The 15,695-nt window shown below is 47.2% G+C and overlaps 1 protein-coding gene across 1 annotated transcript; it reads right to left on the minus strand.

Annotated features, from left to right (window-relative positions):
• Nucleotides 1–4,043: 4,043 nt before the first annotated feature.
• On the minus strand, nucleotides 4,044–15,457 carry LOC144938371 (7-alpha-hydroxycholest-4-en-3-one 12-alpha-hydroxylase-like). Its single transcript, XM_078866194.1, has 11 exons — nucleotides 15,368–15,457; nucleotides 13,104–13,204; nucleotides 11,826–11,949; nucleotides 9,767–9,945; nucleotides 9,024–9,200; nucleotides 8,731–8,867; nucleotides 7,986–8,167; nucleotides 5,997–6,174; nucleotides 5,323–5,510; nucleotides 4,783–4,934; nucleotides 4,044–4,605 (listed from the first exon to the last, which is right to left on the minus strand). Exons 2-11 carry the CDS (start codon nucleotides 13,190–13,192, stop codon nucleotides 4,461–4,463), a joined length of 1,551 nt encoding a protein of 516 aa, XP_078722320.1. The 5' UTR covers nucleotides 13,193–13,204; nucleotides 15,368–15,457; the 3' UTR covers nucleotides 4,044–4,460.
• Nucleotides 15,458–15,695: the final 238 nt, after the last annotated feature.

The following is a 15,695-nucleotide window of genomic DNA, read 5'->3' on the forward strand; positions in this document are numbered from 1 at the left end:
TTGCCATCATGTATAGTGGGCGGTTGGGGCGTGCGTTTACCCTGCATATATGTGTTAATACAGTGTTATTCTTGCATCGGTGGCCTGGAGTTTTTTTTATATACGCGTGACCACAGGAGGGGGAGAGGCGCTTTCGTCTCATTTTTCTTGTTTTGTCATCCATTTAGTCATTGACACGCATACACTCATTCTGATGGTTAACAAATCATTTATTGTACCATTGTATTTTTTTGACAGCCGGGTCGGCTGGAGGCTACGTAGAGGGGGGTAATGTAGTGCCATAAGAGGGGAGGGGCTGCTGGGGGCTCTGGGATCCTAGGCAGATAAGCCCCTTGGCGCCACCAACAGGGGGGGCTGTGTGTGCTCTGTGGGATATCTGGGGGCGCACACAACCCCACCCCTCGTTGGGGACGAGGCATAAAAGGGCAGCTCCCTGGCCGATCGGGGCCAGTTGTAGCTCAAGACCCAAGACCAGCCAGAGTAGGACCCTGGACCCCCTCATCCCGCTTGTCCTTGTAAGGGCCGGGACGCTGTGAGGGCCAGTGGTGGGACTCTGGGACTCCCGGCTCTACGTCCTTGTAAGGGCGAGTTCCGAGGAAGCCAGAGTCCAGACCCGCACCTTGGCTGGGTCGGGTCAGATTAGCCTCCCCTAAGGTAATTGTAGCCGGAGGACCCCAGAGCGTAGCCAGAGTAGTGTATCTAGGCTGTGTACCTAGGCTGTAACAGAGTATCAGGACTGTTGGAGTGTTGTATTGTAATAAAGAAGTTACCTATACAAGTGTCTCCGGAACCCATTACACTGTAAATCACCACGGCACCTTACGTTATGGCAAGCTTCAGGGCCACTTCCTGGAGTCGTGGAGTTCTGCCATTACTCGTACGGTACATTTCATTAAAGCGTGTTTAAAAAAAAAGTATTTTAAAATATTACTTATTTCACACATGTCCAGTAAAAGGAATATGCGATGATCATGTTGGCTGTTAAGACAACGTCTGCTGTGGTGACTGTGGTGTCAGTGACGATGGTGGTCACAATGTCAGTGAAGATTATCATCGGTACTGAATTCTTCACCTTAAGTCACGACAGCTTCACTCGCAAATCCACGTCAATAGGAGCAATAACCCAAACTTTAAAACGTCCACAGCTACTGCAAAGCACCTGCACGTGGACGAATCAAACGTTCACGAAAGAAAAGACGATTACGAACCCACTGGTGCGGCATTTATTTGACCCGTTGCACAAATACGGCTACGCTTTTAACAATTTGCATAGCAAAACTTTTAAACCCCAGGGCTGTTCGGAACAAAGCATCTGGTGTTCTCCCATTTGGCCGCGACAAATGCCATGAAGCTGAACCCTAAAACAAACACACACACAGAGACCACACGCGCAAACAAATGTCTGCTGCACAGAGAGTGGTGGGTGCGGGGGGTGCCCACAGATAGACGGGCGGTCGTAAATGCCCTCTCACCGGTTTATTCCAGAAGATTCTATTCACCATTCACCCGACGAGATGCTTTGGAATTGATTCTTGACGAAAACGGAGCGGACGCTAAGCCACGATGGGGGGTGGAATGGAAATGCCAACATTTTTTGGTTCAGATAATTTTTTTTGGGAAAAAATATTTTTTTGGAAAAATGTAATTTTAAAATTACTCTTTTATTTAACAGTCGACCTAGGGGAGGCCCTGGACGAGTTCAGATAATCGTCACTGGTGTTGGCCGTGAGCTAACCGCTACACTACCGCACTATCTCACACGTACAAATACATTCACGCAAATTCATATTCGCATTAATTAAAAGACAAACCCATTAAATATTGATTTAAAGCTTTCGTGACTGCAGGAATTCGCACTCTTGGGTGTTTCGGTCAACCTAGACGATTGCTTGTGTTGCGATTGAAACGTGATCGATTATTCTTTATTTACGTGACTTGACCGAAAGACCCAAGAGTTTGACAAACCCATTAATCACGTAAATATACAACTGAGCTCAGCCACAGGCCATAGCGATGACGTCTCTGCGCCCATGTTGCATCAGGGTAACTTTCCTGGCAGCCGATTGGCTGGCATAGCGGGAGTGGTGGCCTCATCCTGAACTGGCTGCAATTAACCTGCGGGGTTTTCACGACAGAGAAGAACACTTTTGGCTCTTACGAATATTGCTGCCCAATTGAAATGTTCCGCAGTTTTTATGTGCGAATTGTCCCTGGTCAAGGGCTCTGTATTGGATCAGATGAGGGTTCTGTATTGGGTGAGACAAGGACTCTGTATCACACGAGAAAAGGCCTCTGCATTGGATGAGACAAGTGACGTGAAATTAGGGTTCTGTATCAGACGACGGTTCTTCATCACGCGCAATGAGGGTTCTGTACTGTAATCTTTGGTTCTTTCGGTAAAGTCACGTAGATGAAAAAAGAATAAAATAAAAATAAATAAAAGTAAATTAAACCTACGTGACTTTACCGAAAGAATCAAAGAGTATGGATCCTTGCAGTCACGAAAACTTCAAATCTAGAAAGGTTCTGTACTGGTTGAAAAACCGGTTCTTTATCGGACAGTTTTCTATAGTCGGTTGCCTTGGATGACAAATCCATCACCGCAAACGTCACTTTCAACCGCGCAATAAGTCCAAGCTTATCCTGGTAGGAACCTCCTGGTTACACCAGCCCACAGGGGATTATTGTGTCCGTCGTGCAGGGAGTGGCTGGGTGGGGAGGGGCTGGGTGGGGAGGGTGGGGCTGGGTGGGGGGTGGGAGGAGTGGGGCTGGGTGGGGAGGGGCTGGTCACCCCGTGGTGCCCTTATAAAACTGAACGTTTAACCTACTCACGCCGGCTTGTGCCCGCCCTCACAGTCCGGCATATTTGCGGAATACACCACGCCGCCGTTGACCCTGGCCATTGACCGAGCAACCCAACGTTCCTACCAGCTCCCTCCGCAGGAATGTTTTTTTTTTTGTTAAATGGTCAACTTCAACCAAAAATCTTCATTGCAACCTCATGCCATCCACCCTGTAACCTCCATCTGTGCACCCTGCCCCCAACCTTTACCCGGTTGCCTCTTGTAAAACCTTGAACGTCCATGGCGCAGTCTGTTGTCATGTGGCCATGACCCTTTCCAAGGTCACCCAGCCCACGTGGCAGCTGAAGTGGAGATTAGATAGGAAAAATAACCAAAAAATATCTGGGAAACTGAAGTGGCTTAGCTTTAAAATAAAAACTAAACATATAAAAGCTGAAGGAATTGTTACTCTGGAATTTGGTTCTGTACAGTAATTTATGTGTAGTTTTTAGTTCAGTCGCATAATTTGTCACTGATTGGATGTAATGTCAAGTGTAGGTTACTTTAACCTAAAACTCATTCTATGCATCTTTAGTGGTGGGGCACACCCATAATCCAGCACTGTGGAGGTAAGAGTTTGTAGATCGTACAATTATTGTTACTTATTTCCCATGGGTACCATGCCTTGCCAGGAGGTGGTATATAGTGTTGCTCCCTCGCACACGTCAGCTTTCTCTGGTTGGCTCCATTTTCTTCCCACATGCATTCTGCACTCATTAATTGGCTCAAAACATCTTAAAATATAGAGGATTGCAGAGCTTGGGCAATTGTTGAAAGCGCCGGCTCACCACCTGGTTGCTGTCTTCCAGCTTGTTTGTTACATAGCGATTGTGAGATGCAATGTGCATGGGTGACAATGCTATTTCTAAACTAGATATAACCGTAAATCTTTATATAAGTTATAAAATACGTGTACACTTGAATTTATGAATATTTTATTCTTTTCGAGAGTAGGATATGTTGTTTGCAGGATGCATATACTGCAATTAATTCATCCACCCTTTGTATTTTTTTTCCAAACAACGTTTAATCGAATAAACAACACTTTACTTTCCATGCCAAAGACGTATTTAACACAAGGCACGAAATCAGATAATGTTGCAATTCTATCTGGGTTGCAGCACCCATATTTACGTCGCTGACCTTCACAGCATTCAATTAAAGCAGTCAGTAAGATTTATGATGACAGACTAATGAAAGGATAGATGAATACATACACATGTGGGCAGATACATGAAAATGGAGATAAGATAAACAGGTGGATGGACAAACGGCAGGCCGACAGATAGTTGGACAAACAGGTGGAGAGACAGCCATGCAGCACAGAAACGGACATGTAGTCAGATGGGCAGAAATATAGACAGAGATAAACAGACGAACCAAGAGAGAGATGCACTGACAGATGTACTGACAGATTAACAGGTGGGAGAATGGACAAGAGTTTAACCAAACAGGTTAACAATCAAAGATGGACGAACAGTTTCAAGTGACTGAAACAGCCTTCATCGTCTAATTTGAGAGATGTCGGAGATACAAACTGCAACTTCACAGGAGAGGGAGAAGGAGCAGCAGGGCAGGGTTAAGAGACCGGGCAAGGAGGGTAGTGTCGACCGCTGTTCAGAAGCGCGGGCGGTAACGAAAGCAAATTTCATGCGTTGGGTGCATGACGCCAAATGCGAATCGCGACGCGTTGATGTCTGGCACTTTAGTGGCGGGGTCGCAGAACTCGATGTCGTAGTGGATCAGTATCAGCACAATGAACCTGAGCAGAGCCACGCACACACGCACATTGACACATGCACATTGACGCATGAGCACAAGCACGATGACCCCCCCCACTTAAAGCTAGAGATTGTAGGAGTAACATAAATCTTGGCCCGGGCTGCATCCCCTCAGGACCCTGCGTTAATCCGGCACTCATCACAAAAGGGGAACTCACTGTTTGATCTCGTTGGTGGCGAAGAATCTCCCAGGACAGATGGACACACCGGCACCCCAGGGCATTGTGGGGTACCGGAGCTTGCGCCCAGACTTGAAGAAGTCCGTCTTCTTGGAGCCGTCTTCGTTCAGGAAGCGATCGAACTTAAATTCCTGCCGACGGCGGAATGAGACAACGCGTCACAGATGAGCAGGTGAGCTGCAAGGCAGTTGCCATGGGGCGGAGCGGAACAAGAGGATGGCCTAATCGGGTGCTCGTTTTTCAAAATGAAGGATGCACTGAGTCACAAGAATATCACAATCCTGCTTGGAATTGCTTAGTAAATTACTTGTTTAGTTTTTGTGTGTGGGAGGAGTCTGGAGAAAACCAGAAAAAACCTCCCAACACAGTATAACTACAATATTGTTACTATGATTACTCGCTGTACTGCCACCTAATTGGTCATTCCATCTCAACGAGTATTTTTCTTGGTGTGGGAGGAGACCAGAGCACATGCCCGGGCGTCATCGACAGACACGCACAGACAGCAGTCTCCCCCACCTCGGGATCCACGTGGATCTCAGGGTCCATGTGGGGGCTCAGGTGAGGGAACATGGCGACACGATCACCGGCGCGGAGCTTGGGGCCTGGCCCGCTGGCGCCTGGAACCTGCAGCGTCTTGTCATGGCGCACGGCACGTATGAGAATGGGAGCCGAGCGTAGGCGAAGCACCTCCTCAATTACGCTGTCTGCATGGGGAAGAGGGGCGAGGGGTAAGGAAGAGTCATGATGCCAAGTCGCACTGATGCGGCATGCACATTACGGGTGCGTGAGCAGGTGATTGTGGGGAGCGTTTGAGCAGTAGTTGGCGCACTGTGCTATGAACCCGGCGAACCGAGTTTGATTCCCGCTCGCGGCAAACATTGGTGATAAATATCTGAACCGGTTCTTGTCCTCCCCTCTATCGACTCAGTCTAAAATGAGTACCTGATGCAGTGTGTAAACGTCACCATTGCGGTAACAAAGGTGGACAGTCGTGATGCTTGCCACCCACCTCCTCGTATACTCTGTCGGCCTTCATAGTTGTTCGCCAATCGCACTTGCCCGAAAAGTTTGTTAAAGGCTATACAGGGGGGTGGTGATCTCTGTGAGTATTAGATTAAGCGGATAGGCGAGTGGGTGGGCAGGTGGCCGAGTAAGCGAGTGATCAGGTGAGTGGGCACGTGCGTACACACCCAGCACGGGCGTGTTGACGAGCGCGTCGCGCGTCAGCGAGATCACTCGCGTCTCCGCGCCGTCGCTCTGCCCCGTCGCCTCCAGCAGCTGCTGCACCTCGGCGCGCACTGCCGCCATGGCGTCCGTGTGCCTCATCAGATACGCCAGCGTCCAGAACGACGCGGGGCCCGTGTTACCCTGGTCACATGGGGGACATTTCAGCCTGTGGTCGCTTTGCTGCCCACCTGCACTTTGGAGGCCAGGTTGGTCGATCAAACAATTTCATCAAATTCCATCGCTCACCGTGCGTATTAAGGGCGCCACCTCCTGACTTGCCAAGGTAAATTCTTATAGTCAAGTAAAAACGTATTAAACCAATACGTACTTCACAGGTGTAGTTATGGGTATGTCGGCACTTTAAGCAAAATTAGCCAAATTGGCGTACGTATATTGAACTTCTTTCGCACCGTATGTATTAGAGAAAAAAATTTTTCTGGCTGGATTCCTGGCACACAAGCAAGCGCGCATGTGCAGAGGTGACATCATCATGCAGATCTGCGTGATGATCCCACAGTGTTGAGTCGGGTTTGTGCGTTGCGCTGATATCATGGCTCTCCCCCCCCCATCCTTCCACCCTTCAGCCTGGCCGTATATCTCCCACATGCGATAGAGGAGAGAGATAGCAGGAGGTGAGGAAGGGTGATAGAGGAGGGAGGAAGAGATGGAGAGGAACGGAGAGGAGAGGGGTAGGGAGAGAGTGAAAGGGTGTGAAACGGAGAGGTAAAAGAGAGCAGAAAATAAAAAGGAGGGCGAGGGAAGATGACAAACAGTGAGAGGATTCGGGAGAGGCAAGAGAGATTGAGATGGGCAAGGGAGAAGTTGGAATAATGAGAGTGAGATAACCAAAGAGATAGGGGTAGGGAAGATACAGTGGAAGAGAGGAATATAGAGGGAGGGAGAGGGAGAACAAGTAAACCCGTAAAAACAAAGTTTTTCACTATAAATCCTTTATATGCGTGGCATCGGGGCGGCGAGTCCTCTCGTCCTCTGGCAGCATTAAACAATTGGTAATTAAATATTTAAAAAAATTTCCCTTAACAGTGTAAAATTTTGTAAAAAAAAATGTTCACGAAAATTTATTGTCACGCACAACGAGTTTGTGTGCAAAATGTCAGCCCGATTGGATCACGGGAAGTGGGTTAAAAAACGACCAAAATATTTGCACGGTCCTAAGCAAGCAAGCGAACTTAATATAAAGGATTTAATAAAGGATTTAAAACTATATTCGGCTGTGGAGGACGTGGGGATCGATCCCGCGACCTTTGGCATGGGAAGCGAGGGCGCTACCAACTGCGCTACTCCGCCATGGCCTGTGGAGGGGTTACGCTCTGGGCTCTTACACTGTGATGTTCAGCCAAAGCCATGAATGAGTTCTATTTGAATATATGTAAAATACATTTTTTTTGCCTAAAATGTGAACATTTTGGGAATTTTTTTTCACGAACATTAATTGTCTGGCACAACGAGTCTGTGTGGAAAATGTCAGCTCGATTGGATCACGGAAAGTGGGTTAAAAAACGACCGAAAGATTTGCACGGTGGTAAGCAAGCAAGCAAGCACGCAAGCACGCAAGCAAGCAAGCAAGCATGCAAACTTAATATAAAGGATTTAAAAAGGGACAGGAATTGAGAACGTAACAAATCGAGAAATAGAGATGAACTGGGATACATAGTACAGAGGAATGCAAGAGGAAGGTGGAGAGAGGGCTCTATACAAGATAACAAGTTTTGCTGGCTGGCTGTCTGGGATGTACGGAAGCCCACATCCAAGGGAGATGCAGTTTGCTTGTTATAATTATAGACAAAAGCAAATCGCATCGTTACTCATTCCTTTTAGTGTTTAACAATTTTCAAAAGCCTGTTTAAACATGAACAGTGTTGTGAGTTTTGTACATCAACACCCCCCCTCCCATACAAGGCTCTGCTGCAGGGCTAATTCAGGGGCCTTACCTGAGAGGCCCAGAGCATCATTAACAAGGTGCGATCGCGGGTCTCGTTGTCGGCCTGCAAATCGGCAAGCGTTTCGTCGCGGGCCAAGATCCAGGGGCTGACGTGCTCACGCACACGCAGCAATGACGCCGTCAAATGCCCCCAGAACCACGACTTGAGTCGGTCTGCTTCCTTCCGCTGGGCTGAGCCGAGGAGGGAATTGGGGGGAGGGGTGGGGATGTGTAGGGAGGGGGGAGGGAGAGATAGAGGTGAGGGGGTGTTTTAAAAAACACACAACGGAGGGACAAGTGAGCTGGGGAACAAGAGGACGGTCAAGCAGTTATGTGGGTGGGTGAGTGAGCCAGTGGGTGAGTAAGTGGATGAGCAGGTGAGCATGTGGGGGAGTGAGTGGGTAAGGGTGTGGGAGAGCGGATGCGTAAGTGGGTAATCATGTGGGTAAGCAGGTAATTGAGCGGGTGAGTGGGTAGGTGAGCGGGTGAGTGGGTAGGTGAGCGGGTTGGTTGAGTAACTGGGTTGGTGAACAGATGAGTAGCTTGCTGGGCAGTTACAGTTATGACAATGGGCCACATGACACAAAACATGCATGACAGATAACACAAACGGGACAAAATATTTAATTTGTTTAGTCAAATGCTGACCTCACATTCGTGACAATTTATAAAATCTCTGTAGGCCTGTGGGTGTTCTCCGGGCACTGCAGTTATAAAAGATACTTGAGAGACATATCATGAACATTGTGTCATACCGGGCCAGAGCGTGGAAGTGGCGATGCCGGGGAACAGCTGATCGTACTTGCGGAACTCCTTGAACACCTCCAGGGAGCGTGTGGTCTGCACAGCTGGCCCGCCCGGTTCCTGGCCAAATACAGCCAGGTAGCCGGCTCTACGTACAGCATGGACAGGCATTACTCAATAACGATGATAACCACAATGATGACGATGGCAATGATAACGATGTCGAAAAATCACAATGAAAACAACAGATGGAAAATACCAAGAGCGGAGCATAAGAAGAGGAGCAGAACTCAGTGTAGCATACCTGAACACGATGTCATAGCAGAAGTTAAAGAGACCGGATTCATGCCACTTCGCATCCCCGTGCCCTCCGCACCCCCCACGACCGTTTCCTTCATTGAATGAGCCTGGCCCCATGAGCAGGTGCAGCTGGGACATCATGGCGTCTGTCATGGCGACCAGCCCGTCGCCCTGCAAGTGGCTGCGAGGCGACACGCACACGCGACCATGCACACGTGACACATGTGAGCACACAACGGTCCCCCGTGCAGCTGTTGGAGCAAGGGAGTGTTTCATCATCCCATAACTTGGTTGACCTTGTCTCCCTAGTGCTGCTTACATACCATACCAAGGACTAATTTATGACTAAGTCGACCCCGGGGAGGGCTCCAACAGATATTCGTCACGGATGTTGGCCGTGAGTGGCAAGTAAAGCCAGGTCAGTGGACTACCCACTACACTACAGCTCCCCACATGAGCACACGCAAGAGCACACCAACAACCGCCATTCGCCACAAAGTGGCAGAGACATCACCATAGTGCATGAGCCAGGCTGGTTGCACCTTGAGGCCACGGTGAAGTGTCGGAGGCTTGCTGGCAGGTCAGCGTACATACCTAGGTGCCCTGGTTTGATTGCCTGAGGTGACTGGATCATGCACCACACTCAATAGTGCAACACAAGCTTGTGTTACCACTGCGCCACCCTGCGCCAGAGTTAAAAGGATCACGAGTGAGCTTTGGTGTGAGCTGTAGCTTGAGGTGCCGCACCTAACGTTGATGGCGCTGGTGGCCTTATGGAACTCGACCTTGTAGTTTACGCCAAAGACGATCAAGACGAGCTGGCGTGCAAACTTTTTGAAGTCAAGCGCGGTGCGTGCTTCGCGCGCCACGGCCGCCATCTCGTGTGGGTCCAGCATGAACGTGATGTACTTCCCGCCCAAGCACACCTGCGGCGGTGCAGGGGAGACACAAAGAGACAATGAAAAGATCCAGCGTATTGCCTACGCAGGCTGCTGAAGCGAGTGCTGTTAGCGAGTAGTGTGTGGCACCACGCCATTAAAAAGGGCGTCCGAAAATTTGAAAAGAATCTCGTTGCACAGTAGGAGATGTAGCACCAGGAACGAAGATAACGTCGATCTCGATCAGCCCGACTACCCACGTGGCTCTGCATTAAGTGACAAGTGCTGTGTCTCCCGAATGTATCAATGAAGCCACATGCAGACTTCGAAGAACAGCCGACGATTGTCTATCATCCTTGAATCCAAAGAACAGGAGGTAGGCGGAGGACATCAGGGTGCGCAAGGTGGTGATGTGGCCAGCGCCGTGCCTGGCTGCCTTTTGTTGAACCATTGCTGATGTTTACACACCGCACAGCTGTGAAATTATAGCTGAGTTGACCTAGGGGAGGCCCATATTTACCACTGATGTTGGCCATGATTTGAAATAAAACAATCTTCACTGAGTTTGCAGTGATATGTGCTATCCACTAAGTTACAACAAAAAACAACCGCTGTCCATTGGCCTCTAAGTGGCGGTGACATCACCATGGTGCTTGTGCCAAGCACAGACGCACATGATTGGCACGCACAATTTCAAGTGCACACACGTACACAGTAGGATGAATTTATTCAGCACATTTTATATTCTAGATTTGAAGTTTTCGTGACGGCAAGGGTCCATATTCTTTGTTTTTTTCGGTAAAGTCACGTAGGTAAAAAATAAAATATAAATAAATTGAGTCACGACGTTTCGGAGGCAACACAAGCTTCCGTCTTCAGGAGGCACCGTCACTTGATACAATCGTTTTGCTGTGACGGTGCCTCTGAAAACGGAAGCTTGTGTTTCCTCCGAAACGTCGTGATTTAATTTATTTTATTTTTTACCTACGTGACTTTACCGAAAAAACCAAAGAGTACATTTTATATTAGTCATAGTCTTAGTCTAGTTGAAGACAACCTGTGTAATTCTATTCAGGTTTTAGTCTGGATCTTATTTAGTTATTCACTGTCAGAATTTGAGTCCACACTTGGTCATGCCATGTTGGTGTGAGGGGCAACACAATTTAAAAAGAAGGCTGCAATGTGGGGCTCAAGATAAGTATGTAAAAAACAAGTAGAGTTCAACAAACAAATGAAGATTTGTGTTGGAGGAACACAACTGGAATATACATCAGGCTTTATGTGAAGGCTGACCGGGATTAAATGGATGAAATAAAGAGGTGGACAAGAGTAGGTTGCAATTCTTTTGAAAAACTAAACTTAATGAAAATAACCAATGTGCTTAAGGAATAAAACAACCACATTTGACATACAAAGAAAGTGAAACAAAAGGGCTACAGAAAATCACGGGAGAGGAGGTGCATGCTTGGAATTATACTGAGAGAGGGATACATGAATCAGATGTGCAAGTTAGAGGCATCGAATTGACTGGAAAGAAAAGGTAATAACTAAACTAATCTTAAAACCAAAATGTCAAAATTAGCGGCCCCCACATTTTAAAAAATGAAGTTTGTACTTTTTGGTTTTGTAACCTAGGCATAGGAGAGTTTGCGTAGAAGTTACTTACCCCCACTACGGTTGTCACCTGTCCTGGTCTTCCTAGGACATCCTCTTCACAAATAAGATGCCTGAGGAGATCTGCAAGTCTTCTTGCGACATTAAACTCCCTGTTTGTGTAAATTGCATTATAATACAGCACTCACTACAATGCACGTGCATGTTGATCTGCCCTATTTTGTTATTGTGCGAGATATTCTGCTTCCCATCATATATCCCGTTTATTTGTACCACGTTTATTTGTTCCCACTGTCCCCACTGCTGCTGCTGACCGTGAAGGTGTCTCCGTGCTTGCGCTGCATGCGCCGCAGGAAGGCGTACACATTTCTCCGGAACTCGATGGCGTGGCCCAGCCATGGGATGAGGCCTTTATCAAGAGGAGGCTCTCCTGGGCGCCTGGGGGTGGGGGGCACAAACGGCATTGATGGGTTGGAATGTGGAGGGGCATTGAGGTGGGGGGGGGCATGTGGGTATTGATTGGGGGGAACAGAGCAAGGCCAGGGAATGAGGTAGCATCTACCGACTGTATAGTAGTAACTGCGCGCATCAGGGTGGGGGGGACATCACACAGTCAAGAATTTACCTGAGCGTTTAGTGTATGCATGGGCCGTCCCCCCCACCAAAGGCGCGTGCACGCGTCATAAATAAAAAATATAAAGAGATAGCATGCAAAAATCTCACTAAATCGCAAATTAAACTAATTTAAAGTTGACGGATGTGAAAAAGGAATAGCGCTTGCTCACGGCAGGGCTTACGGCATGGTACCTGGCTATTTTTATTTAACGTATACCCCACAGTTGGAGAGCGAAATCGTCCGCAAGCGCGCGAACACACACAAAGCCACACACAAACCCACAAACAGACAATTTTTGACTTTTATAGATATAAGGGATCTGCGAGCCACCCTCACACACACGCACCACGCAGACACGAAATCTCCGCTCTCACTATAACACGCACCAATCACACGCACGGGAATGCGCTGGACAGGGGTCAGGGGTTAAAGGACAATGACCAGGCGTGCCAGACGTGTATGTGTATTGGGAGCAAGGGCGGAGATGGAGGGGTTAAAAGGGGCTGTGAGACCCGTGTTCGGGGTTGGTTTTGGAACGAGTTGGAGAAATAAAAAAGTGCTTAAACCAGTCTCCGACTGCTCTTCATATATATAGAAGAAGATTAGGCCATGGTACTTATTAGTTTGATTAGTTTGGTGGAATGTGTAATAATGAGGTGTGTAATGGGGTGGAAATGTGTAGTGCTGAGGTGAACAGTGGTTAGGTATGCTATAATTTTTTTAGGTGTAGCAAGGTGTGCAATGGTGTGATGAGGTTTAATACAAAATGTCGTGGTGTGGTTTGGTTAGTGTATAATGGTAAAGGGTGGCGGGTGTGTAGTGTTGAAGAGTGCCGAGTGTGTAATGGAAAAGCATCGCCAGTGTTTTATTGGTGTGGAGTGGTAACTGTGAGGAGCAATAAGGTGTTGCGATTGAGAAGTGGTGATGAGCGGATCAGTGTGGTAAGCAGTGGTGAAGAATGGTGAGCCTCACTCACCGTTTTCTCCGTGTGACGAACAGGACGAGACCGATGATGACGAGGAACCCCACGACCCATGAGGATGTGAACAGCACCAAGCCGGCCATTATGAATCACCTCTACACAACAATGCAATAATGTGCAATATAACACAATGATATAACACAATACAACACGGGGCAGTGACATGGCCCAGCAGAAGTGCATTTGCCGTTTGTAGCAGAGGTTCAAAGTTCGAGCCTCCCGGACGCCCTGGTTAATACTGCAGTTGTACTATCCACGAACACACACCGTCTCCTTCACGATGGTCATTAAAAAAAGCCTGTGGCATTATTTGAAAAATAGTAGGCCACATGTGTCGGAGTCATGACGGACATTTGAAACATTACTTGGTCCTTTATACGATACAATACAAACAACGATACAACATAACATACCACATCTCAACACATTCTATTACTGCCCACTATAAATACATCACAATATTGTATATACCATCATCGGCCTTCGTCAATCCCCTACTGGATGAAGGCTTTCCACACCCATTGTCATTGCTCACGATCCAGTCGCAGTTGCATGACGACCTGTATATTTGGAGTTTCTAATTTATCTGTTTTTCCTTCCACATTTGTAATCGAAACGTGCGTATAGAGCAGTGGTTATTCACTGCAGCCTTGCACCCACTTTGATTATCAATCGTTGGAAAAATGTACAATGTTACTAAGTACACAGGTTTCATGAAACAAAGTTGTTGTACTATGAGACCTCCTTTACCAGTGGCAAAATATAGTAGTAGCTTTTTACCCTTTAAACTAGTACAAAACTGACACCTTTATACAAGGCATCATGTTTGCAATAACCACAAGACGAGCAGTCAAAATGCAAACAAAAAGAAACAACTCTGATAATGGTAATGATATGCACTGTCCTTGAAGTTGATTGGTCCACACCCGAGACAGCTTTTCTAAGAGCCTAGTCTCCATTGGTGTTGGACCAGATGACGCCAAAAGGCGTACAACTCAAAAACAGCGCACTATCAGAGTATTGAGAGCTCGGGTAAGCATTTACACTATGAGACCTCCTTGTACTTACGTGCCCGTGCTTAATTTGTTTCGATAATATACCTTCTGAACAAATGTGGCCATGTCTCACACCCCATGTGAAGAACCACTGGTTTAGAGTATGCGGCTGCTATAGATATATGTCCAAATGATAAGCCACTTCGTCGAGATATTATTTCGTGACCAGGTCGCTTCGGAAAAATAGCGATACTTGTATAGTTCAGCGGACCTTACCTGGTACAAAAAAGGTGACGTTTCAGGCAATGCACCTTCTTCATAACACACACATCGATGACAATTCTAGTGATGATAATGTAAGTGACAATGACGCCAATAAATCAGTGATGCTGAATTTCATGTGATGCTGTTATGATGACGATGATGTTGGCTGTTTAGACCATTTTAACACGTAGGCTTTCGCGACCAATATTATTCATAATATAGGTTTTTGGTTCAGATCGCGTTATTTATAAATGTGTCGTAACCCTCCACCACCCGACACGGCCAAACAGTAAAAAATGTGTCACGTTTTTCAAAGGACAAAATAATTCACTTCTTTAGCCCACCGGTGTGCATTCTTGCCCGATGAAGCTGATTGTAATTATCAGTGAAACGTTGTACTACTCAAATTTAAAAATGCTGTTGATTCTCTCTTCAGCACACCGGTGGGCTAAAGAAGTTAATTATTTTGTCCTTTGAAAAACGTGACACATTTTTGACTGTTTGGCCGTGTTGGGTGGTGGAGGGTTACGACACATTTATAAATAACGCGATCTGACCCAAAACCATATATTATGTTTAGACCATGTCTGCTGTAACGACTATACACCTGTAACTGTGGTGGCAGTGACGATGGTGTTGATGCCAGTGAAGACGGAAATCGGTACTGAATTTTTACCTCAAGCCACGGACGATGCACTCGCAAATCCACGTCGATTGGAGCATTAACTCGAAAACTTTAAAACACAACTATTGCAAAAACGCCGACGCGTGGATGAACCCAAAACGCTCACAAAACGGAAGACTACGACAAGCATTAAATGTATTAAACCCGTTCCACAAACGACGTCTGCGCTTGCAACAATTCGCAAGGGTTATAAATCATCCAGCCGTGACACTGCCACACCATCAACAAAGACGCCCACCTCCCTCGCCGCAAACAGCCTCAACAGACTGTTGGGGCAAGTACTGTTGAGCACCACCATGAACACGGACACGTACCAGCCACACGGAGGAGATGAGCTGCCTCAGGACGACAGGGTCGAGTGACCGCTCGCACGCGGAATTTGTTCTTGAAAATTTGAAGAATCGATTCCCGATTCGGTCGTGCGCGAACGCATGGGAATCGATTCTTTACGCGGATATTGTAGAGTCGACTTCAAGCCCACCCCCACTTCCCTCCCACATCCCCCACCTCCCCCCACCTTCCCCCCACTTCCCCTAAATATTCAGAACCATCGTTTTATGTTTATTCTGTTTCTGAAAAAATAACAATACGTTTTACTCTTTCTGGCAATAAAACAGGTGTTAAGATGTTCAAACACCAAAT

The sequence above is a fragment of the Lampetra fluviatilis genome, chromosome 2, assembly GCF_964198595.1.
Source record: "Lampetra fluviatilis chromosome 2, kcLamFluv1.1, whole genome shotgun sequence".
Taxonomy (NCBI): domain Eukaryota; kingdom Metazoa; phylum Chordata; class Hyperoartia; order Petromyzontiformes; family Petromyzontidae; genus Lampetra; species Lampetra fluviatilis.

Bases quoted from the DNA above. Each gene is read 5' to 3' on its own strand.
- LOC144938371 (XM_078866194.1), bottom strand. From the start codon at position 13,192: ATGGCCGGCTTGGTGCTGTTCACATCCTCATGGGTCGTGGGGTTCCTC. The intron at 9,201-9,766 runs GTGCGGCACCTC...GTCGCCTCGCAG, and splicing joins ACCAGCGCCATCAACGTTAG to CCACTTGCAGGGCGACGGGC. The intron at 6,175-7,985 runs GTAAGGCCCCTG...CCATGTGACCAG, and splicing joins TGATGCTCTGGGCCTCTCAG to GGTAACACGGGCCCCGCGTC.